Source organism: Talpa occidentalis, unplaced genomic scaffold (assembly GCF_014898055.3).
Source record: "Talpa occidentalis isolate TD23 unplaced genomic scaffold, MPIMG_talOcc4v2.1 talOcc4.14, whole genome shotgun sequence".
NCBI lineage: Eukaryota > Metazoa > Chordata > Mammalia > Eulipotyphla > Talpidae > Talpa > Talpa occidentalis.
This window is the reverse complement of record NW_023601433.1, coordinates 29,099,040-29,125,359: the sequence shown is the minus strand read 5'-3', so window position 1 is coordinate 29,125,359 and position 26,320 is coordinate 29,099,040. Positions and strand designations below refer to the sequence as shown.

The following is a 26,320-nucleotide window of genomic DNA, read 5'->3' as shown; positions in this document are numbered from 1 at the left end:
AAACAAGCCTGAAAAATGGTGCATGTGGGATTCTGAATATAGAAGCACTAAATAACTGGTCTTAGGAAAAAGCCTGCTTGCAAACTGCAGACATTTTTGGGTTTTTTCCCCTGGCCCTACATAATTTAAGTAATAGTAAGATCGAGGCAGAATTAATGTATGCTTCCAGAAAAAGCTCACATATTTTCAGTTAGTTCAGGAAGTTTAAAAATTAAGAGCCTCCAATCTTTTTTTTTTTTTTTTTTAAGAATAGGTACTGCCAAGATAGCTTAGAAGAAATAAAATGAGTTTGTCTCCTGGGAATTCATCATTTTTAAAAAAATAACTCACATTTATTTTGGCATTTTATATTGGCATCTATGTACTTTCGCAATGTCTTTTAGCATTGTATGTTTACACTTTAATTTTAAAGAGGTACCTATATGTTTTACAGACTTGTAATCCTAGACAATTTTATTCTATAACTAGGGAGTAAATTTCTCATAACTACTCTTCACTTCCCCTGAAACTTAGTACTTTTGATTTTTTCCACATTTTCTCTTTTACATATTTTAAATATTAATTAAATAGCCTCTCCGCTACCCAGACGGAGGAATGTATGGCCTTAAACATGACCCATGGTATAAAACACATTTTAATCATGGCTATATACATGAATGTGTATGTTTGTGTGTATGAATAGAACTTTTAGATAACATTTTTATTGTCAATTACGTGATGCATTTGGGTTTATCCTATTCAATTCAATTCTATTTCTTTTCTTCTTTTATTCTTATATCAGCCCACTAATTGGCTCCTGGCTTACTTTTTTAAAAACTTAAGTATATCAGTTTTATTTGTGCTTTTTTAAATACATTACACTGAAAGTGGTCTGGAATGGGCCTCCCTGGTGGCGCAGCAGGTTGAGCACGGCGCTGTGGAGCTGTCCGCAGCCTCTGCAGCGCGAGTTCAATCCTAGCCGGCTGCCAGGGGAGAATCCCACATGGCACGTCAGACCTCTCCTGTCTCGCCCGCTGCTCCCCTCAGCAGTGTGCTTCATTCAGTCATCTGCCTGTTTTGCTCCTCTCTCTGTCTCTGGTGAATCCTCTCACCCTCCGAAGCCTCTGGCCTATACCCCAGCTCTTGTATTAAAAAAAAAAAAAGTGCTCTAAAAGTATATGCACTCCTAAATGAAGTGAAGAACCAACTTACTGTAGAGACACAGACGTAACTAAGCCACCTGGAAACAGAGCCCTCCTTCCAGAATCCAGGAGTGTTCAGTTTTGTATACCTTGCTTGTTCAGTTTTGTATACCTTGCTTGAAGTCTGAGGCTAGAACAGACCCACAGCTATGTCCTGCATGTGTCCCTGAACCCCCAGCGGCCCCAGCTACCCTGATGGAGCAACAACCTTCTCTAGATCCTAGAGAGGATACAGAGTCAGACACCTCTCCTGCTCCTTCCTCAACATCCCCATGCCCGTTATGCCATCTGTAGTCCTAGAACTCCTGCCTGGGTACTTGGAAAGTGCCCAAACCATTAGGCTTAAAGGGGTCTGTTCCCATCACCACTTTCTCCCTGAGCAAGACTTCCCTCAGCACTCTTTGCCAATTTAAGTCAAGGAATGGAGACTGTGAGCTCCCTTGATGCCAAATATACTAACTCTACAGCATAGAAGCTGTTGAGTCAGGATGAGGAAAAGTGTATTGAGAATAGAAAATGATACCATCTTTTCAGAAAATCATCTTAAACAGAAGGCTTCTAGTCCAAATTAATTATTGTTTCATTTGAGTTGCATCTAAAACACTTGAAAGAACATTCTGAGACATAAGATATTACTTATGAAAAGATAATTATACATAAAGACATTAAGTAACTTTCATGTCTAGTAAATATTTTTATTTTTTTATTTTTTTAATGGCACACTGTGTTTTAATTTACACAAGGTCATTGCGGGGAGGGATGCGTGTCTATGTATGGGATTGGGTGCAAACTTGTCAGTAATGCTGGCTTATCCTGCACACAGATTTCTGCACTTTTAGCAGGCGTCTAAGGTGACTCCATGCTGATAATGTAAGACTATACTTTTTTTTTACATTCTACATACATTTTATTTTATATATTTTTTACAACATTTTTCATTTTTGCACAATGTATACATTTTCATTTGGTTATAGTCCCCATACAATTCCCACCCCCTTATTTTGACCCCCACCATAGTGTGGCTCTGATTTATAGTTGCTTGTTGATTTTGATTTTCACTTTGTATTAATTAGTCCTTTTCCTGATCCTTTATTTAGGTTTTCTAAATTCCTGCTATGAGTGAGACCATCCGGTATTTTTCTTTTTCTTTCTGGCTTATTTCACTGAGCATGATCCCTTCCAGCTCCATCCATGTTGCTGCAAATTGCATGAGTGTATCTTTTTTGATTGCTGAGTAATATTCCATTGTGTATATGTACCACATCTTCTTGATCCAGTCATCTATTTTTGGGCATTTGGGTTGTTTCCATAGCTTAGCTGTTGTAAATAGTGCTGCTATAAACATAGGGGTGCCGGTGCCCTTTTGAATTAATGTTTCTGTATCCTTTGGGTAAATACCTAGGGGTGGAATTGCTGGATCATATGGAAGCTCTATGTTTAGTAGGTCCAGAAATCTCCACACAGCTCTCCATAGTGGTTGGACCAGTTTGCACTCCCACATCCTCCACATCCTTGCCGACATTTGTTGTTGCTAGTTTTTTTTAATATGTGCCATTCTTACTGGTGTACGTAGTAAGTATTTTAAATATTCTTTATTGATGTCCTTATGACCTTCTGATCAGTTTCTTCTGTTGTCATACCGTGTCCCAACCAGACCTTAATTGTTGAGACTCCAGAGGGCAAGGATCCTATTAATGAGAATCTGACACGGTGCAAGAGCCAAGGAGGCGATGGAAAAGCTCTCAGGTGGATGTACCTGAGAGAAGAGCAGAGGAGGAGAAAGAGATCTTGTTTCCTGGTCACATAGGGACATCCTCTTACAAGATAGAAGTGCAGGGCCTCCTTGATAGCCTAGAGTCTAAGTCTTGCTATCACCACTAAGGAAGGCCTGAATTCAATCCCCGGCCAGGGAGCTGACCCACATGTTGGGCAGCAGACCTCTCGTGTCTTACTCACTGCTCCCCTCAGCAATGTAATTCATTAGATCCACCTAATCTGCTCCCCACTCTAACTCTGGTGAATCCTCTCAACCCCGCACCTCCATACTACACCCCAGTTCTTGTATACATAAATAAATAAATGAATCTTTTTTAAAAAAGATAGAACTGCAGCCTTGCTGCCACTAGACTGGGGAGCACCAGACATGCACCCCCCGCCCTTGGCTGTGGTGAGAAGACACTGTTCTGCAGTGGTGGGGGAAAGAAAATCCATGACCCACAGGAGAACTAGGATTTACTGGCCACTGAGATATAAAGTGTATGGAATCTTTTCAGTCCACCATTCAGATAAGCAAGATAAGGAATGTCACTTTTGTATAACAAAAGTTAAATGTGTGTTTTCAGACCCCATTCTATATAGTAAATTACCACAAACTTAGCAGCTTAACAGCACTACCCCTTTATGGTCTCACAGTTCTCAGTGGTAGTTGGGTATCCAGCCCAGGGTTTCACAGATTTGAAATCAAGGCATCAGCCTGACTGCATTCTGGTCTGGAGACAAGATGGAGGAAGAGGCACTGCTCAGTGCATTTAGGTTGCCTGCGTTTCTGCTGCAGTGACCCGGAGAACAGTCAGGCTATCATCACTGGACCGGCCAGGAAGGGTTGTGGCAAAGAACTCCATTAAGTCTTGTATCACCTATATTTATCAGACTCATTTTGTTCCTGTGACTCACTCCCCATTTTGAACCATTATTGGGCTCGAAGGCATGAATCCAGTTCTTTCTGGTGACCATCACCATCTTGCCCCTTTTTATTCTTTCTCCACAAGAAAAGGGAACCCTCCTACACTGCTGGTGGGGATGCAAACTGATCTGACCCTATGGAAAGCAGTATGGAGGTGTCTCAAGACACTAAACATCTGCCATTCAACCTAGTATTCCACTCTTAGGCATCTATCCCAAAAATCCAGAAACACTAATTCAAAAGGAAACTTGCACCCTCATGTTTATTGCAGCACTGTTTACTACAGCTAAACTATGGAAACAACCTAAGTGCCCCAGAACAGATGAGTGGATCAAGGAGATGTGGTATATATACACAATGGAATAATACTCAGCAATCAAAAAAGATAAATTCATGCCATTTGTGGCAACATGGCAAAAGCTTGAAAGGATAATGCTAAGTGAAATAAGTTCAGAAGGAGAAAGATAAATGCTGGATGATGTCACTAATATGTGGGATATAAAGTAACTAAATTAATAGTCAGATGAAGTCAAGCTGAAAAACTAACCCGTGATAGCTGACTATACAACTGAAGCACCAAGGGGAGGGGGGAGGGTGGTTGGAGGATAAGAGACAAAAAGGGAAGGAAGAACAATGGTCTATGGTGGTGGAATATGGGTGAGTTGGTGGTGGGTGCACTGTGGTGGCAATACCTGATAGCTGTACCCCATTATTACCTCAGTTAAAAATAAATTATTTATTTAAAAATAAAATAAATAAAAAATATTAATTCTTTCTCCACATAACTTTGACTTTAGAAATGCATTTATTTTTTTCCTCATTAGAAACATTACCGTTAAGTTAAAGACCCCTTTCTCTCTCACTCTCAACCCTAATCATGTTTCCTGTCCAAGACATCACTGCTAATATATGATTTGCATGCATCTTTCTATCATCATTTTAAATATATAAATATTTACATAAGATATATACTATTGTTGTATATGTTTTATTACCTAAATCATATCATGTTGTTTTCATCACCCCACAACTTGCTTTTCTTGTTCAATAATGTAGTTTTAGAGCTACACTATTTTTATCTACTGTATAGTGTTCCCCTTTATGTATTACCAGATTTTTTTTTCCATCCCTAACTGTTGGTCTTTTAGAATTTCCTAATTTTGTTCTGATGACGGAGGGTTGAGCAAGCATCTCTATGCACATCTCATGTGTGCATGTGTATACAAGAATTTCTAGAGGACTGAATACCCATAAATTAAATTGCTAGCTCATGTTGTACGTACCTTTACATTGTCAATTGATCCTGCCAAATCTGTTTTGTAGTAGTTGTAGACATGGGGGAATCTCAATGGGGTAAGGGGAATCTTTCTTATTTGCCTGATGTTTAGTCCAATACACCATTTTTCAATGCTCAAAGTCCTAAGTGTTTGCAGTTTAGAAGACCTTATCTCTAAAGTATCTCTAAAGTAAATACTCTGGAGTATTTAAAGTCTACTCTACAAGTGAAAATTGGACATGATATGCTTTCTTTTTTCCTGTGTTTCTATAGTAATAAGTCAACCCTGTAGACATGAGAAATTGACATACAGATAGGTGATGGTATTCCAGGAATTTGTGTTTGTTTATTTGCTTTTATTTCCATAAAAGCATCTAACACAAGATCTACCCTCTTAATTTTGTAATTGTTTACTACAATACTGTCAGCGATAGGCACAATGTTATGTAGCAGCTCTCCAGAACTTACTCATTTTGAATAACTTTACACTCAATGAAGAGTGACTCCTTGGGTTCCCCACCCTAGAAACCACAACTCTACTGTCTATTTCTACCTTATATAAGATATCTGAATAATGATAATTATAATATAGCATTTGGCCTGATTTCCCTAAGCATAATGTCCTCAAGATTCAACCATGTTATTAGATGAACATATTTCAGGATTTCCTTATTTATAAAGGTAGAATGATATTCCATTGTAAATACACACCTATTTCCTTTATCCATTCATCTGTTCATAGATACCTAGTTGTTTCTATATCTTGAGCTATTATAAATATGGAAATGCTTATATATCTTGAAATGCCAATTTCAGTTCTTTCGGATTAAAAAAACAGAGGTGGGATCCTTTATAGTTGCTTGTTAATTTTGATTTTTACTTTATTACTTTATTATAATTAGTTTTTTTCCTGCTCCCTTATTTAGGTTTTCTAAATTCCTGCTATGAGTGAGACCATTACAAAACATTTCCATAGTGGCTGCATCATTGTACATTCCTACCAACAATGTACAAGATTTCCAGTTTCTCCACATCCTGAAGAAAATTGTGTTAGCTTTTTGTTTTTTAATAACAGCCATCCTGACAGTTAAGAGGTGATATCTTATTGTGGTTTTGATTGGAATTTCCCTGATTATTAGTGACATTGAGCCTCTTTTCATATACTTGGCCAACTCTTCTTTGGGAAAATGTCTCTTCTTGTCCTTTGCCTATTTTTAACAGGGTTTTGTTTTGTTTTTTTATTTGTTTTTGTTTTGTTTTGTTTGCCTTTTTGTTTTTTGCTATTGAGTTGTTGAAGTTCCTAATGTAGTTTTTTTTTTTTTTTTAGATTTATTTATTTATTTATACAAGCACTGGGCACAGTCAGAAGCGTGGGAGGGTGAGAGAATTCACCAGAGTCAGAGCAGGGAGCAGAGCAGGCAGAAGGATGGAAGTACACTGCTGAGGGGAGCAGCGGGTGGCAGGAGAGGTCTGTGCGCCATGTGAGACCCTCCTCCGGTGGCCGGGGAGCAGCCGGAGATCAAACCGGTGCCGCAGAGGCTGCGGGCAGCTTCGCAACACTGCGCCACTGGGGAGGCCCTCCTAATATAGTTTTCAAATTAACTCCATATCCAACAAGTGGTTTGTAAATATTTTCTTCCAGTCCATTTGTTGCCTTTCATTCTGTTGATTAGTTTCTGGGCTGTGCAGAAGCTTCTTAGTCCCTCATAACTAGTTTTGCTTTAGTTGCCTGTTGTCTGGGTATCATACCCATAATCATTGACAAGAACAATGTCATGAAAATTTACCCCCTTTTAGAAATTTTTATGGTTTTAGGTCTGATATCTAAGTCTTTAACCCATTTTGAGTGGATTTTTATGTGTATTGTCAGATAAGGGTCCCACATAATTCCTTTAAAAGTCATGATATTGAACCAATATCATTTGTTGAAGAGATTACCCTTTCCCCCATTGTGAATTCTGGACATGCCTGTCAAAGACAGTTGACCATAAATACATGGACTTATTTCTAAGATTTGTTTGATTACTTCAGTATATTTTTTCCATCTTTAGGACAGTACCATATTCTTTTAATTAATATAGTTTTGTAATATATCTTGAAATCAGGAAGTTTGATGTCTCTGACTTAATTCCTCTTTCTCAAGATTGCATTAGCTATTCAGGGTCCTTTGTAGTTCCATATAGGTAATCCAGATGTAAAATTGAAGAAGTGTGATCTCAGTGGAGTCAGGTATTCTCCAGGTTTATATTCTTTGTGAACCAACCCAGACTCAAACCCTAGTCAGCCAACATCCAAAGACTGTATGGTGTTTCAACTATATTTTGTTGCTTTCCAATAAAAAGTTATTAGTATAACAAAAGCATATTCATTAATAGAAGTGATGCAGCTGTATCTTACTATATTGTAGCATCGTGATTTCTTAGACCTTTCTTCCCTCATAACTGTAAGTAATAATGTGTTTTAGCTTTGTGCTTTGTTTATGTTTTCCAACTCCTATTCAAAATGCTTTCTTTTCCTCAACAACACGTTCATTACCAGATTCACATCCTTTGTACTTTCACATATGAAGGTAATAGAAGAAACTTGGAGTGTAGTCGTCTAGAGTGCATGGCGCGGGAGGGTAAGAGAATTCACCAGAGACAGAGCTGGGAGCAGAACAGGCAGATTGACCAAAATACAATGCTGAGGGGAGCAGCAGGCGAAACAAGAGAGGTCTACCACGCCATGTAGGTATCTCTCTGGCTGGCGCGGAATCAAACCTGCACTACGGAAGCTGTGGAAAGCTTCACAGCACTGCACTCAACCTGCTGTGCCACCGGGGAGGCCCTGGCTGTTAACTCTTAACTCATTAATTATTGACCTTTGGGATGCTGTAGGTCATTCTCCTTTAATAGGTTTTTTGTAACATTAAAATTTTTGTTCAGGTCATAATTTATATGCATTGCATGATGAACAGAAACTAGAAAATTTTACACAGAAGAGAAAGCACATTTCTGAAACTTTTAAGGAGTATTAGATATTGAAATAATGTTGAATTAAAAGAACAATGTCCACTGGAAGATATGCCAAAGAATTCAGGTCAAAGATCACCTGTCTGACAGCTGTGATTCCCAGGGTTTCTAGTGATTAGTCAGGACTCCAGGCACATCAAACAGGTGTGTGGTGAACCCAATATAAAGAACTACCCTGACCCATAGGTGTCTTTCCTCAGTTATAGTGCCTTTATATTGTGTATTCCAAAAAAGAATAATTGGACTAGAATATTACACAATGTGTGGTGCTCTACAGATTCATAGGATGAAATGAACTGAAAGAGAAAAACTGATCTTCAATCTATTTCCAAATTTTCTACTTTCGTTCTTCACTAATATCAGTTCACTGAGCAAATTAATTTGCTAGTACATTTACAAACATGGGAAGTATTGATGGTATTAATGACAGTGACAGTTGCAAGTGGCATTACCTTATGTCAGGTAATCTAAGTAACACGGGAAATGGTTGTTACTTAATTGACAAGGTCAAGGTAGCGGAATTGACTTCACAAGTGACTAGGTCCAAGTTTGAAAGGATACCATGATCGTGCAACTGTCCCCCACACTCCTCCCATCTCTCTTTCCATGTTTGTCCTCTGCTTGCTTGCTTCTCAGATTTCCCATATGGATATAAATAGGGTCACCAGCATCTTGGAATCCTAAAGAACAGAAAATCACCCTCTCTTTTTGGCATTCACATCAAGTCACAAAATTTACTCTTATTGTTCCCATCTGCATGTTCTTCAGACCCGTTGTTGAGTTAGAGGAGTCGAGACCAATCCTTTTAAATACACGCCATGGATGTCAGACCAGTTCCAAAAGAATGGCTGGAGAAATGACAAATAACAGACATTCACTGCACAATATTATTGACAGAAAAAGAAAATAAATATGAAGTGTTATCTACACAAAAGCACAAGGATTAATGATTATCATGCTTATTTATAATAAAAAGGTATGTGATGAAAATAAGTCTATCAAACATTATCAAATTCCACAGGATATTTGAACAGAGACCTAGAAAGGGATTTAAACTTTTAAAGAATTCAAAAGGTTTTAATAATTGTAGATAATTATGTGAGATTCAGAGCACACTAGGGTGAGAGAGGGGAATAGGAGAAAGTGAAATATGTACAATGGAATGTAAAATAGTCCAAGTAGCGGGCAAGAAAACTTAGCTACTATGTCCAGGAAACATTGGAATAAAAATGTTGGAAAGATAAAGGCTATCAGGGGCCTCCCTGGTGGCGCAAGTGGTTAAGAAACAACCTATGAAGCTAACCGCAGCCACTGCAAGCCAGGGAGCTACCCACATGGCGCAGCAGACCTCTCCTGACTCGCCCACTTCTCCCCTCAGCAGTGTATTTCAGTCAATCTGCTTGTTCTGTTCCCCACTCTATCTCTGCTGAATCCTCTTACCACCACCCCCCACCCTGCACCTCTGCCTGTACCCCAGTTCTTGTATGCATAAAAATAAAATAAATCTTAAAAAAAGAAAGATAATAGCTATCAGAGACTACATTTAAAATTTAGTGAGGATCTGGTGCAGGAAAAAGAAAGGCATGCAGAGGGTGGTAAGGTAAATAAAAGTAATACTTATTTGAGCATATGAGTGCAAGACATTGAAGAAGCATCCTAGACACCCCAATAGAATAGTTATTAACCTCGGGGCCTCCCCGGTGGCACAGAGGTTGAGCGCTGGGTTGCGAAGCTGCCCGCAGCCTCTGCAGCGCCGGTTCGATCCCCGGCTGCTCCCCGGCCACTGGAGGAGGGTCCACATAGCGCACAGACCTCTCCTGCAGCCCGCCGCTCCCCTCGGCAGTGTGCTTTGGTCCTTCTGCCTGCTCTGCTTCCCTCTCTGGCTCTGGTGAATTCTCTCACCCTCCCGCGCTTCTGACTGTACCCAGTGCTTGTATGAATAAATAAATAAATAAATAAATAAAATTTTTTTAAAAATAGTTATTGACCTCAGAGTCAGGACATTAAGCTGAGGATTCTGATTAAAGACAGGTCTGTTCTTGTCCATATTTATTAAAGGAATAATGGGGGAAGATACCAAAACAGACACCTTTCGAACTATGGTTCCTGGGATCTGGGTGGAGTGAGCAAGAGCAAGTAGATATTCTCTACCCAAAGGACACAAAAACATTAATTCAAAACAACACCTGCACCCCTGTGTTTATTGCAGCACTATTTACAATAGGTAAAACCTGGCAACAACCCAAATGCCCAAAAATAGATGACTGGATCAAGAAGACGTGGCATATATGCACAATGGAATATTACTCAGCAATCAAAAAAGATAAACTCATGCCATTTGCAGCAACATGGGTGGAGCTAGAAGGATTTATGTTCAGTGAAATAAGTCAGAAGGAAAAAGAAAAATATCAGATGGTTTCACTTATAGCAGGAATATAGGGGAACCAAATAAGACATCAGTGTAAAAAAAACAGTAACAATACAAAACACAACAAAACAAAAACAGACAATTATAAACCAGACATACTGCAGGGGAGGAGGAGGAAGAGGGATGAGAGGGAGGGAGGGAGGAGCACAGGGGACTGAGGTGATGGTGCACAGGTGCATTGGTGAAGGAAACTCTATGGGGACTACACCTGGGTGGGTGGGGTGGGGGAGGGGAAGCAAACATTGTTTAAAAATGAACACTGATGTAAAAAATTAATAAATTTTTAAAAAGAGTAGATAGATATTCTATATATGTATCTTAGAAAAAAAATAAATGCTCAAGTGCCCCTAGCAACATGTAGCATTTCCCACATACGGGCATCCACCTCCGTGAGGGGCAGTTGGAGACAAGGATGAGTTGATCACACTTAATAAAGCCTAGAAAAGTAAAAAGAAATAAAGAAGAAAAAATAATTTACCTGTAATGGGAAAACAATGATAGATTTTATAGGGGTTTTTAAACTATTCTCTGTATTAGAATAATGTATTAGAATGTTTAGACTATTTTCTTTTTTTACTATTTCAAATAGTGTTGGGGTATATATAAATGTATATAAAAGTGTGCATATTTTTTGTGTGCATCCAACATAATACATATATATTTTTTTAAAGATTTATTTATTTATGTATACAAGCACTGGGTACAGTCAGAAGCATGGGAGGGTGAGAGAATTCACCAGAGACAGTGCAGGGAACAGAACAGGCAGACTGACAAAATTCACTGCTGAAGGGAGCAACGGGCGTGGCAGGAGAGGTCTGCGTGCCATGTGGGACCCTCGCCGGTGGCCGGGGATCGAACCGGTGCTGCAGAGGCTGTGGGCAGCTTTGCAGCCCAGCGCTCAACCGCTGCGCCACCAGGGGAGGCCCATACATATATGTTATATACACACACACGATGTGGGCAGTTCTTGGGATTTTGTGCATTTTTATTTTGACACATACCAAGTTACCTTTCAAATTGTTGACCAGTTTACACTGCAACCAAGACCAATTGACCACTTCCCTCACTCTGTTGTCAACACTGTGTGTATCAAATCATTTCCATTTTGCCCATCTTTTAGGTGACAAATAGTATTGCATTAACTTTTTTTAAGATTTATTTATTTATGCATACAAGAACTGGGAACTGGGGTACAGGCCAGAGGTGCGGGGAGGTGAGAGGACTCTCCAGAGACAGAGTGGGGAGCACAACAGGCAGATTGACTGAAATACACTGCTGAGGGGAGCAGCGGGCGAGCCAAGAGAGGTCTGCTGCACCATGTGTGTAGCTCCCTGTCTGGGGATTGAACTCGTGCTGCAGTGGCTGCGGCCAACTTCATAGGTTGCGTCTTAACCCCGTGTGCCAACAGGGAGGCCCCACAATTAACTTTTTAAAGCACTTCAATTCCACTTTAACATGCATAATGAGCCTTCGCCAGTAGGAAGAACTGGTTCTATGCAGCACCTGGAATGAGCTGATAGAGAAGCAGTATTAATGTCAGAATTAAACATGAAGGTTTCCATTAAAAACTCAGATTGTCTGGATGAGAATCTCTGCCACCTTCCACCCCTAGGTGTTAACTTGAATACCTGGGCAAATTAGTTTGTGTCTCCGTTCCCTGTAAAACGTGGTCATTATAAGGATTAAATGAAATAATGTATATAAGTATTTGCACATGTCAAACGCATAGTAAGTGACCATTACTCTCTACCATCATTTCCTATTGCACTTAATTGAACTCTGGGCATCCTGGTCACCAAAGCAAAGAAAGTTCATTGTCCAATAATAAGAACAATAAAATAATAATAGCAAGCACCATCCTTCTGCAACATATAATCTGTGCCAGATTCTAGTCTAAATGTTTTTTTAAAGATTTATTTATTTATTTATACAAGCACTGGGTACAGTCAGAAGCGCGGGAGGGTGAGAGGATTCACCAGAGCCAGAGCAGGGAGCAGAGCAGGCAGAAGGACTGAAGTACACTGCTGAGGGGAGCAGCGGGTGGCAGGAGAGGTCTGCGTGCCATGCGGGACCCTCCTCCAGTGGCCGGGGAGCAGCCAGGGATCGAACCGGCGCTGCAGAGGCTGCGGGCAGCTTCGCAACCCAGCATTCAACCGCTGCGCCACCAGGGAGGCCCTAGTCTAAATATTTTATATATGAAAACATTTTGGTAAGAAATAGAGTTTCTCTTACTACTCACTATTGAACCCTAGGTTGAATCTATTGAAAATTTATTTCCATTATGGAGAGCAATTTCATTTCCATTTTTAATGGGGTAGCAATTTCATTTCCATTTTTAATGGGGTAGCAATTTCATTCCCATTTGTACTGGGATATCTTAAATAACACCCAAGATCCCCCCTCCAGAACCAGTTGATTTGAGATTTGAAGGTATGCTTTTGGGACTCTGAAGTCTTCCCATTCCACCATAAAGCCTTTCCAAAGGACTCTCCTTTGAAAGCGACTCTAACATGCAGTATGTAGGCGCTTGATCTAGGAACCTCGCCTTAGTAATGTGCATGCCTATTTGTATGTAACAGTTTTCAGTTGAGTTCTTTGTTAACCAAGAGTCACAACGCAACAGAAGTGTTCACAATACATTTTTTGCTGGGATCATAAAACATTGAATTCATAGAATGACACCCACAGAGGAATGAGTTCCTGAATAAAGGTCATATCAGTTGGTGATGTGAGAATTCCTGGGCCACTTGTGTCCTGGGGATTCCAAGAGGAAGAGCAGTTCCCAACCAAGGCTTGTCCATGACATCAAGGGATTCTTACTGGTGAGGCATTCATTGCAATTATTTTTATTATTTAAAAGTGTTTGCAATGATTTATAGATGAATGTATGTGTGTTTTGTCAAAATACTTTTTCATCACTAAAGTTAAAAACTATCTAAATACTAGAAATAGTCTAAATTTGTTTGGTCAGTTGAAAACATCCTGGTAAAAGGTTAACATATAATCAACTATAAGATAGTTGCTAATATACTGTCATCAAACATTACAAGGAACCAATACGTTACTTTTTCTATCTCTTTTTAAAGAGATGCTCTAATGTGAAGTGGTTTACATTTTATTTCTGCCCTTGCTCTGGGTTCCACAGAGGCTTAGATGGCTGGAATCATCTTATAGTCCCTTATGTCAGAAACCTAACATAGGTGGATCAAGTCCAAATGAATGAGATTAATGTATCAATAGTGTGATTATGAAGCTATTATGGATCAGTATTATATAAAATTCTAATATAGTTTCCCTCCCCTTTGAAATAAGAGATGACCTTTTGAAAAAAGAATGATTTTGTTTGGTAACAATATCACGCGAACGTGTATGTAGTATATATTTAGAAATGTAGAAAGTGAGAAAGGAAAAGACAACATTCAGGGCCTGCACTAGCTAATTGTGCCACTTTGAACTAATCGAGCTCTGCTTGCCCGACACCCTTCACCTGTAAAATGAGAGTGAATTTGATGTTTTTGGTGACTTTGAAATTCAGCAGCCTATTCTAGGTCTTCCATGTCTTTTAAAGCATACACTGCAAAGAACAAATCAAACGAAGGCAGAAATTTTCCTAACTCCATCTTTTCTCTGCTTTCTCCACAGACTATGTCAGAGAGTCACAATGACCTTGCACAATAACAATACAACCTTGCCTTTGTTTCCAAACATCAGCTCTTCCTGGATACAGGGCCCCTCAGAGACAGGCCTGTCCTCCAGAACAGTCACTCACTTTGGCAGCTACAACATTTCTCGAGCAGCTGGGAATTTCTCCTCTCCAAATGACACCACCAGTGACCCTCTGGGAGGTCATACCATCTGGCAAGTGGTCTTCATTGCATTCTTAACAGGTGTGGTAGCATTGGTGACCATCATTGGCAACATCCTAGTGATTGTGGCATTTAAGGTCAACAAGCAGCTGAAGACAGTCAACAACTACTTCCTCCTAAGCCTGGCTTGTGCCGATCTGATCATTGGGGTCATTTCCATGAATCTGTTTACTACCTACATCATCATGAATCGATGGGCTTTAGGGAACTTGGCCTGTGACCTCTGGCTTGCTATCGACTATGTGGCCAGCAACGCCTCGGTCATGAATCTCCTGGTCATTAGCTTTGACAGATACTTTTCTATCACGAGGCCACTCACTTACCGAGCCAAACGAACAACAAAAAGAGCTGGTGTGATGATAGGTCTGGCTTGGGTCATCTCCTTCGTCCTCTGGGCTCCTGCCATCCTGTTCTGGCAATACTTCGTTGGGAAGAGAACTGTGCCCCCAGGGGAGTGTTTCATTCAGTTCCTCAGTGAGCCCACCATTACCTTTGGCACGGCCATCGCTGCCTTTTATATGCCCGTCACCATCATGACTATTTTATACTGGAGGATCTATAAGGAAACCGAAAAACGAACCAAAGAGCTTGCTGGACTGCAAGCCTCTGGGACAGAAGCAGAGGCAGAAAACTTTGTCCATCCAACAGGCAGTTCTCGAAGCTGCAGCAGCTATGAGCTTCAACAGCAAAGCGTGAAACGCTCAGCCCGGAGGAAGTATGGTCGCTGCCACTTCTGGTTCACCACCAAGAGCTGGAAGCCCAGTGATGAGCAGATGGACCAAGACCACAGCAGCAGCGATAGCTGGAATAACAACGACGCTGCTGCCTCCCTGGAAAACTCCGCCTCCTCGGATGAGGAGGACATTGGCTCGGAGACAAGAGCCATCTATTCGATTGTGCTCAAGCTTCCAGGCCACAGCACCATTCTCAACTCCACCAAATTACCCTCATCGGACAACCTGCAGGTGCCTGATGAGCTAGGGATGGCCAACTTGGAGAGGAAAGCCAGCAAGCTGCAGTCCCAGAAGAGTATAGATGATGGAGGCAGTTTCCAAAAAAGTTTCTCTAAGCTTCCCATCCAGCTAGAGTCAGCCGTGGACTCAACCAAGACCTCTGACGTCAACTCCTCAGTGGGGAAGACCACGGCCACTCTACCTCTGTCCTTCAAGGAAGCCACTCTGGCCAAGAGGTTTGCTCTGAAGACCAGAAGTCAGATCACTAAGCGGAAACGGATGTCCCTCATCAAAGAGAAGAAAGCAGCCCAGACCCTCAGCGCCATCCTGCTTGCCTTCATCATCACCTGGACCCCCTACAACATCATGGTTCTGGTGAACACCTTTTGTGACAGCTGCATCCCCAAAACTTATTGGAATCTGGGCTACTGGCTGTGCTACATCAACAGCACCGTGAACCCTGTGTGCTATGCCCTGTGCAACAAAACATTCAGAACCACTTTCAAGATGCTGCTGCTGTGCCAGTGTGACAAAAGGAAGAGACGCAAGCAGCAGTACCAGCAGAGACAGTCCGTCATTCTCCACAAGCGCGTGCCTGAGCAGGCCTTGTAGAGGGAGTTTTATCGATCGCAGTGACCATACGCACACATCAGCCCACAGACCTTAGGAGGGAGTAAGGTGAGGGCGGGGTGACTTCTGGTGATGATGAAAATGTCTTCATCACCCAGATGTGAAAGAAGCTGCCTGTTTACCAATCCATTGAATAAACCCATTTTAACATAAAAAGTCAAATACCGATTCAGCAAAAAAAAAGCATATTACTGAATATAAAAAAAATTATTCTGAAATAGACATTGTTTTTCTTACAGAGGAAGAAAAATTGTTTCATACTAATTATATACCCAAATTCTTCTGCTTGGTTCTTTGAACAACTCCCATTAGCTCTGGAATCTCAGATGAGCATATCTAGCTGACCCGTTGCCACGTTCTTTCTAAGGATCCCCAAAGTGTCAATCCAGATCCCACGTGGAACACGGCAGGCTAGTGAATCCATGGTTCTGAAATTATTTCTTAAGTTGCAAAGCTGAACCTTCTTGTCCCAATAGAGCTTCCCGTCTACTCTTTGGTGTGTTGTTAAACTCTATTTGTGGACTTGATTCTTGCAAAGTACTGTTTTGTGCAGTTCAAGTTTCATACGAATAAAAATATATAAGTATATATGTGTGTGAGTTCCGCACACAAACACATAATGTATATAATATAATGGGAATCACTGAACTAGCAAATTGTTACTGCAATGTATGCTTTCAGTACTTGGTAACTGAAACCCTCTAGGATCCTAACATGATATAAAAGTGAAATAATCCCTGTATAATAATGTTTTGGAAACCGGGGCTGTTTTCCACGAAATGCCCTAGTGAGTGTGCAGCCGAGCGGCCAGGTGCTCCCGGCAGATCTGTGCGGAGTGGACCATCCGCTGAGCCAGGCTCAGCACTACTGTTTGACCAGACTCTGAGTGTCAGTGATCTCTGTTGCGCTCCTCAACAAGAGTTCAATCAAGTCAGGGCCCCGCTGCCCCCCCACCCCGGCCAGAGCTCAAAGAATGAGCCACATCCATATGTTTGAATTAACCCCCCAAATCTGAATATTTCCAAACAAAATCTTCTTCCAGCTAATCTGCTTGAAACTCAGTAACAGTGTCCCGTTTGAATGTCACACACAGCAGCGCAAAAGAGACACTTGTGAGGGGGTGAAGGACGCGGTATTCAGTTTCTTGCCACCTGGCACCTTCTAAACGAAAAAGGGCTTACACCTTTGTTACTTAGCTATGGCTAGTGCTTTCTGGTGTTCATTGTGTGGCTTCACCTGATGATAGGTGGAGATTTAGGAAGCCACACACGTGCTCCGAAGAAAGTGTTCCACTTTCATGTTGAAAAAGTAGAACTCTAAAATGATCTCCTTGCATTTCCCCAAAATGATTTTGTATTCTCTGAATTGACCAAAATGCTAAATGTTCTGTTTGGGGGAGGGGAGGGGTGCTGCTTTTGCTGTCATCTGTGTTGCTGCTATAGTTGTTGGGGTTCCTTCTTTGCCCTTTGCTGGGGTTGTCTGGGAGGGGGGAGGGAGGGGAGGGGGCTGAGGAGAAATCTCACCTTTGTACAGGGCCTCCGTGTTGTGAACAAGGAGCCAGGGTAGAAGCTGCTTCTGTATTCAGTGCGAGCAGGTGTTTACAGGTGACTTTACAACGTGGACGTGTACTCAGTGGTGTCTGTGTTTCTGAACTATTTAATTTTGTGTTACGTTTATATGAAGAAATATTTATGCATACTTCACCAAGTGTTTATTTAATGTTGATAAATATTGCTGTCGGTCTTCATTCATGGTGTCCTTTGAAAGTGACTCTGTGAGGTCCACTAAAGCAATGAGTAGGGTATATTGAACTTTCATGGGGCTGAAAAGACAAAACCAGCTGCTGCCACCAGCAGGTCCCTAACTCTTTCTAGGTAATAAAAAGTCAACAGTAACTTCAACATTCATGTTTGAAACCACTCTTTAGTTCAACCTGATGGGAACTGAGCAAAGCAACCCTCCACCGTTGTGTATGAAATCACATGAAAGTGGGGAGGGGGGAAGGCAAATTAGTGTAATTGAAGGATTTTTTTTTTTTGGCCCACATTCAACCAAAGAACAAGAAAAACCAGAGACTATTTTCTAACATGTATAGCAAACTCCAGAATGTTATGTTACCCACCTGTGAAACGTCTAGTGAGCAATCTCATCTATATTTTATTACTCGAGTTGGCCTGGCACTAATAAATATGTGAATGCTGATTCAAGTCTCCCAGTACGTCAGTAATTCCCATCCTTTTTGAAACTCCTAGACTGCCTCCCACTCAAAGGGGCTGTTTCCTGTATTTTTAAACAATTAGAGAGAATTAAATTTAAGAAACAGAGAAACCCTGAGCTTTGGCAGGCCTGGAAGTTTAATAACAATTTTACTTAAATGTGATTATCTCCTGATCCTCGTCCTTCTGATATTCATAATGGCAGAAAAAAACAAGTCCACGCCTAGCTCCTTTTCTATTACTGTTTAATTATATAATTGCTTTTGAATTTCTTGTGGATGAAAATTGTTCTTAGATACTGCTTACAGACTTTTTATAGAAAGTTGTGTACAAATTTCAGGTCATTTTCAGAGACAGAAAATAAGGAGACAGATTGCTTTGACTATGGAGAACTTAGGAGTATAAGCAAAGATGTAGTGAGTGTGTCTCACCAGCCATGGTTACCCAAGCATTTCTCAAAGGACTTATCGTTAAAGATGTATCCAGCTTTCACATACAATTAAATTACTTCATCCCAAACTAAGAATCAAACTATTTCATTCCATATGAATTAGGTTCACAGAGCTTTCATGAATATCCACTTTTACTGAAAGAGCAAAATAAAACAAAACCCAAAATAAACTACACATGATGAACCATCCTTCTCAGCACACACACATGCACACATTCTCCCAATCTGTCCTGTGGGCCTGGCCGATGGAGGAGAGAAATGAGCTATCTGGTTCCCTACATCGCTTGGTTCTTTTCTCTCCCGTCCATGTGCTACCATTGCTGTCTCTGCTACTTCTCCATATTATTCTGAATCATCCTTCAAATTCAGTCTTGTGCTATACTTATGCTCAACCCTTCACAGGTAATAGTTCTAGACTCTAACAGAGAGAAAACAAAAGCACAGCTGTTAGAAATGGCCGTAGCTAAGGATCTGGGAACTAGCTTTCTCTGCTAACCTGATTCTGGAGTTGGGCAAGTTCATTTCTCACATCAGTGTGAGAAATGGGAGCACCCATGTAAAGCTGCCCACATCTGGCCCAACTCAGGAGGGGAGGGTGCCACAGCTCTGGCACTGTGGAAAAGGTTGATGTCAATTATGTGGGACAGAGGAACCCAAGGCTCATCCCAGATGCCCTATGTTTGAATGGAGGTGATTCCCAGAGAGGGAGATGTGCCTTACAGCAGCTTCAGAATACTAGTGAAGGTATCCTCAAGAGGTTCTGAACCGAAAGCAAGGAGCCCTGAGCTCTTGGCACAGTTCTTCGCTAGTCCTATGCCATGCCTGTCCCTTACTCTTAAACTCTCTGGTTCTCTCCTTCTGCTCAAACTAAGCAACAACACTAAAGCATAGGCAAAGGCACTTTGCTTTCTGATAGAAACAGGTCACAAATTGCAAAGTGAGTCATGGTTTTACATAAAGGACTACAAATACCACTCCAGTCCACAGCCATCACCTGACGCCTGACAACCTTACAACTAGAGTTGCAGGGTGGCAGATGTTGTTTGATTTTGCAATGATATTTCTCACATGGCACTAAAATTTTATAGAGTACAGAAATCAAAACAGTTATCCCTTCTTCAGCCCAAACCACCTTACTTCTGTCATCTCCTCTAAAAGAATATTTTTCCCTATATGTAATGTATAACAAACTGGGTTCAGTAGTGCAAACTCCAGATCATAATGAGTTCAAATACATTTTACTACTTCCCTCTACAGACTTAAGTCACACTTTCTCTCTTTGTTTTCATAACTGTATCTTGTAGGTTTTCAAGACATACGCAACCTACCAGGATTAATGCTGGTTGAGTATTGCAAATCCAAGAGATTGGTTCTCAGGACAGTAGACCTTTTGCTCTTTAGAACTGGAAAATTCTACTTTGTCTTTTAGATGTCAGTGCTCCTGCCTGAAAAAGGAGACTCAAGCTGAAATAATAAAAATGAAAAAACAAGATAAAGGTCGTAAGTGATAAACTCTATCAGTTTGTAATCGCTCACAGCATTATTAACTGACTCCAGAAGGGGGCAAGTGTTACTATTGAAGTTAATTGAACGTGTACTACTTTCACAACTTCATGCAAAGAGATGGACAGTGCACTTGGATGTGTAGAAGTGGACCCCCTAATGCTTTAGTGTATAATTTATTTAGGTCTGTGATTTTTGTAGAACCACAGAGACTTAGCACTCAGCCCTGACCCTGCCGCTCAGGCCAGACCCAAACAATCACCTGAAGATCCAAGATGACGCCATCTGAATTGCAAAAAAATTTTCTACTTGAAAGGCAAAGATAAAAGGAGGTTGTGCTCTCCATTATAAAGAAATAGCAACACTTTCCTCACCCAAATTAGAATTAGTAACCCCATCTTAAGCTAAAAAGATTATCTCCAGAATATTATTGCTCTATCTTGAAGTCCAAAATAGTTAACAATTTGGTAATTTGCAAAACAAAAAATTATCCTATATTCTGAGTTCCTTGATGATAAAAAAAATGGGTCTTTTTTGTCTCTCTGTATCATGTAACTGGTCCAGTATCTGCCAAACACATATTCAATAAATGTTGCTTGATGTATAACAAACTCCTTATTAATAAATATATCAAAGATCAAAATTATGTGTGCATCAAAGCCCCTGCTAACATAGTCAGGAGCCACTGAGCAAGGAACTTGAAGACAAAATAATTCATTAATAGGATGTTTAATATATATTACAAAGCAAGAGGAGAAATATTTTAAGTAGATTTGAAGTAGTGAATATAATTAAGAGTACAGGAAGGGGAAAAAAATAAGCACTCTCATCCCTAGCACTCAGAAATGTTTTACCAAATTAATCTGATTCTCCCTTATTTTCCTGGTAAGAGAAATATTGGGAAGGCAAAAAAGTCAATAAATACCAGTTTTCTGTCTGTACAAGTGCAAAGCTGCAGTTTGGCTTAAAACGTCTTTGCATGTGGTTTTGCTTGGCATGGAGACTTAAGAAGCAATTCCTCCTGCTGGTCTACAAGCAATTAATCAAAAGCCCTCTTCTCTTTTCGCTGTTCATCTATGGGCATTTTCAGCCTCCCACTTAGAACAATCCAAAGAAACTTTTCTGGGGTTTATGTTTGGAGCTATGTGAAGGCTACATTTTGAGCAACACCCTTTTTTGTACACACAGAAACTGTCTCAAGTTTGGTGCAGGTTTGGGGGGAATTGAATCAAAACGGGCTTCCAAGTCAATGAATCAGCACATTGATTTTTCTTGGCAAGAAACTTTCCAGGAATTATCTATGAAAAGTTTAATGATGTTCACATCCTTCTTCATCACAAGGGTGTAGCGAGAAACTGCTGTCCAAAAAGAGATGGCTATAGATTTGCTTTGTAAGCAAAAGGCATGTATCATAGTTGCATCTAATATCGTGTCCCCATCTTTATCAAAGGCACTGAATTTTACCTTTTTTTATTACCTGGTAGCCAGAACTTCCTCAGTAATTTTGAGTATGTCATATGCCATTTTCATCCTTTCTCCTGAAAATAAGTCAATCTCTGTACTATAAAATGATGCCTGCAACTTTGTGGTGATTTATCCTCTAAGTTTAACAGTGAAAAAGGAAATAAAACTATTAATAAGCAAAGAATGTGGTTTGATTTCTTTTCAATCCAAGGTCTGTAATGCAGCAGCAGCCTTTCATTAAAACGGTAGCATATATTGAAGGGATAATTCTGAATCACAGTTATGTGCATTGGCTTTACTTATTTTCCACATACACTAGAACATTCTTCAACAACCAATATTACTACCACCATCACTGAAACACTTATACTTGTATGTTTCAGAGGATGTGCTAAGCTTGTATAAACTATACCTACACAGTCTATTCTAAGTCTTATTCGAAACCATGTATAAAGAAAAATATTCATCAGATACACACATTGAAAGGAAGTTGTATTTTCCTCTTTTTAAAAAAGATGCTTATCTTTTCTTCCCTTATTTAATAGTTGCCTTTCATTTCTTTTGGACCCATAAGAATGTGTTTTCCTACTGACAATACAACCACATATTTTATTGGATTGACTTTTAAATTACAGTAAGTATGGGTATCAATTAAAGTTACTCCCAAGACATGAATTATTTTGAAAATGACTTTCTTAGTTATGTTATGGATACTTGACTATTTTACAGCTTATGTTATGGAAACCACACTCTGCCTCTCTGATCTGATGTGGAAACTTCCTCACTCATCTTGCCTAGTCTCTCTCTCTCTCTCTCTCTCTCACACACACACACACACATACACCTCTCTTTCTCCATCTCTATCTCCCTGTCCATCTCTATGTCTCTTGTTTTTCTCTCCCTCAGAACATTTGTTTTGTCTGTCATTAGATCCTCATCCTCAGTTTACAATTTGGACATGTTCTCTGAAATCTAATGTGACCCCTGTCTGACTTGACATTCCATCTTATTATGATGACCACTTAGATCTGTACAGGTTGCCAGAAAGTGAACTCCTTTTCTTATACCCTATAATGTCATTTTTATATGAAATCAATAATGATACTGTACTACATAATAGAAACATTTTCTATCATGCTAAACTCTTCCATAATGTGTTATGTAAGTTTACTAGATATAGCCTGTAGCTGTAGAAAAAATGGCTGAGATAATGGAATATTAATAATTCATAAGACTGTTACCATTGAGAAGATCTAGGTAGGAATTCCTTTTAACTAGGAAGTGCTTCAGTAGGAAATTGATAAAGCTTTTGGAGGGAATTTTTCACTTCCTAATTCAAATGGTTACATGGGGAAACAATTTTGTATAATATGACTCTAATAATTAGTTGATTATTCTAAAGATTGGTGCCTAGTTGAAGTAATTGAACAATTTCCCATAAAATTTTGAGTTTATGACCTAGAGACTCTGTGTCCAGTCTTATTCCAGGTGGCCTAGACTGTGAAACGTGGTTGCTAGCGGTAGCCACATTTCACCATATTGTCACATCACAGAACCAAAGGAGCACACCTACAGTTGATCTGGAGGGAAACGTGAGACGAATCCAAATTTAGAGACAGGGTTAACCAAGAGACATAATCTACCCCTGATTATCCCAAGGCCCAACATCTCCACATGGCTCCCTAGTGTGGTTATTCAGGTATTTCTTGTCTGCCCCCAATATTTATCAAATATTGAAATTTTTGCTTACCTACATTAGTTTGAGTGTCCATTACTTTTAACTAAACTGGATGAATACAAGTTGAGTGAATTAGTTAATGCACTTGTAGAGTCTTAAGTTGCGCTTGAGTAGGAAAATCAAATTGGTCATTTGAACTAAATTGGCTAGTAAAGTGATTAAAATTCCCACAATTAATTTTTTATTTGATTGAACTGGGACATATCACCCTTGAACTCAATGTTTTCTCTAACAACAGACATATTTTGAATGGAAATATTTTTAAACTATCCAGCATATTTTTAAAAGCAACAAAGATTTAACACTTCTTAAGTGATAAGCTTGTACAATTTTTATTGAAATCATACTTCATAATTATAAGTGTTTGGAGAAGTATACACATAAGATATCCTGTGATCCAGAGCATGTAGAGTTATGAAGAAATTGTGACCAGCGGGCCTCCCTGATGGCGCAACCAGTTAAGACGCAAATTATGAAGCTGTCTGCAGCCTCTGTAGCACGAGTTCAACCCCCGGCCAGCCAGGGAACAACCCACATGATGCAGCAGACCTCTCCTGTCTCGCCCGCTGCCACCCTCAGCAGCATACTTCAGTCAATCTGCCTGTTCTGCTCCCCACTCTGTCTCTGGTGAATCCTTTTACCCCCCTCACCTCTGGCCTATACCCCAGCTCTTGTGTGCATAAATAAATAAATCTTTTTTAAAAAAAGAAAAAGAAAATGTGACCAGCTACTCTATGGAAGCGGGGCTTCCTTGCTTTAATTGTGGCCATTCTTGGGCAAATTTTGGATCCTATTAAAAATATCTGTCGTGTGGAAGTGCATATATATATATATATATATATATATACACACACACACATATATATAAGCATGTATATTATATAAGCAGATAAGCATATATATTATAAAAGAATATAAGCATATATTATATAAGCATATACATATATGGCATTTCTCTCACACTAACTGCGTGATCACCTCACCATCCTAATTCTTGCTTCAGTGTTTTAGAGATGCTATATGTATATTTCAGTGGAATTTGTTATTCTTCACAAGAATTAACCAACAGACTGCAAGTTATGAAAAAGTTTTTTCATAGTCATTGTCAAAGATCACTTTTCATTTCAGTTACATGCAGGACTTTAGTGGAATCATGAGATGATAAAAGCCTGAGACTATAGACACTCTCTTCTGCATTGCTTTATAAAGAGAGTGTTATTAACTTGGAACCAAATAGAAAGAACATTGTCTTAAGATTATGCAGCTAGTGAGAGAGAAATACCACTGAGATTTTAATTCATCTCTGCATCCTCCACAATTTTATTTTGCCTGTTCTGATGCCAATTGTTTGCCAACTACCTATTGGAGAATATTGGAGAAATTAAAAATTTCTGTAGGAGGACAGATATTTTTAATAGGATCCTAAATTTGCCTTAGGGTCCCTATATGCTGAATAATTGAACTTGAGAAGACTAAAGATGAATAGAAGCACCTGATCACCTCTCATGTGCTCTGAGCACCACGCACTCTCAAAACATGATAACCTGGCCAGCATTCAAGCTAAGATTGACACAAAGTGATATCGAATTGTGTCATTATTTTGATAGGAATCTTATCTCCTTTGCAATTTTTAAAAATGACTGCATCAGGTGACTCTTTGTTGAGAATCTTTTTGTTCTAGCCAGTGCAATACATTGGAATGTTTTAAACAAAAATGCAATATTAATGTGGTGACATGTCTCATATATGTTGTTTATAAACATGTGTCTATCATACATACCCTCAGCTCATATTACCAATCATTCTTTCTCATAAAAGTGGGTCTTGGTTTTTAAACTGTTTTACTTACTGGATTTGGAGAACCTATTTATAGTAACAATGTAGATTGTGTATGGATTTGACTTAATTGGAAGCAGTGTTTCTCTATTACTAAATTCCCATTCTCTAACCTTTCTAAATCAAACCATTCTTTCCCAACCAATTAATTCATAGAGATGATTTATCTCTCTGCTAAGGAGAGCCACTTAGAAGCTATAAAAATACTTAAAAAGTGGTGGTGGTTGTATATTCATAACTCACCCAAGGAATCATTCCTTGACATTTAGTTTGATAGTGTCAATTAAATTTTGATGATAATCTTATTTCATTAAACTTTTGGCCTATGGATCCTGGCAGAATTTCAAGTGGCATATACAGCCCCATCCTGGATTCTAGAACACGAAGTGCCACTTTTAACTGATTCCACCAGCAAGAGAAATTTATCTTTTTTTTTTTTTTAAAGATTTATGCATACAAGAACTGAGGCACAGGCCAGAGTTGCAGGGGGGAGAGAGGATTCAGCAGAGACAGAGTGGGGAACACAACAGGCAGACTGACTGAAATACACTGCTGAGTGGAGCAGCGGGCGAGTCAGGAAAGGTCTCCTGTGCCATGTGGGCTGCTCCCTGGCTGGTCAGGGGATTGAACTCTTGTGGCAAAGGCTGCGAACAGCTTCATAGTGCTGTGCTCAACCCCTTGTGCCACCAGGGAGGCCCAAGAGAAATTTATCTTTAGAAAAGAAGACTACATGGTCAAGCTCCTGGATCAGCGTGGGCCTCGTTACACTCCATGTAGAGAAATTCATACAGGTAATCAGAGAGGGCCAGGGCCACCTGCCATATGTGTGAGCTCTTTTAACTGTGACCTCACTGAGAAGGGCCTGCTCTAAAGTGAAGTTCAGCACAGTATCAAACAGCAAGGTCAGATTAAATGTTTTCCCTGACACCGTCATGCAAAGGCATTTCCAGCTTTGCCATGAACATACCATCATCGTGACATATATTCATTGTTCAGTGCTGTGGTGGGGGTTCTTGTGGAGAAACAATCCAATATAACGTGATTGCCACACACACACCTTCCTCCTCACACCAGCTTCAAGATT

The 26,320-nt window shown here is 39.9% G+C and overlaps 1 protein-coding gene across 8 annotated transcripts in view; it reads left to right on the top strand.

The window, feature by feature from the left end:
• CHRM3 (cholinergic receptor muscarinic 3) overlaps positions 1-17,492 on the top strand; it is a 520,419-nt gene extending 502,927 nt beyond the window's left edge. For all 8 annotated transcript variants that reach the window (XM_054694894.1, XM_054694892.1, XM_054694890.1 and 5 more), the window contains one exon: positions 14,222-17,492. In XM_054694894.1, coding sequence (XP_054550869.1) covers positions 14,241-16,010 — 1,770 coding nt within the window. In that variant the 5' untranslated portion in view covers positions 14,222-14,240 and the 3' untranslated portion in view covers positions 16,011-17,492. The remainder of the gene's footprint in view (positions 1-14,221) is intronic.
• The last annotated feature ends 8,828 nt before the right edge of the window (positions 17,493-26,320 follow it).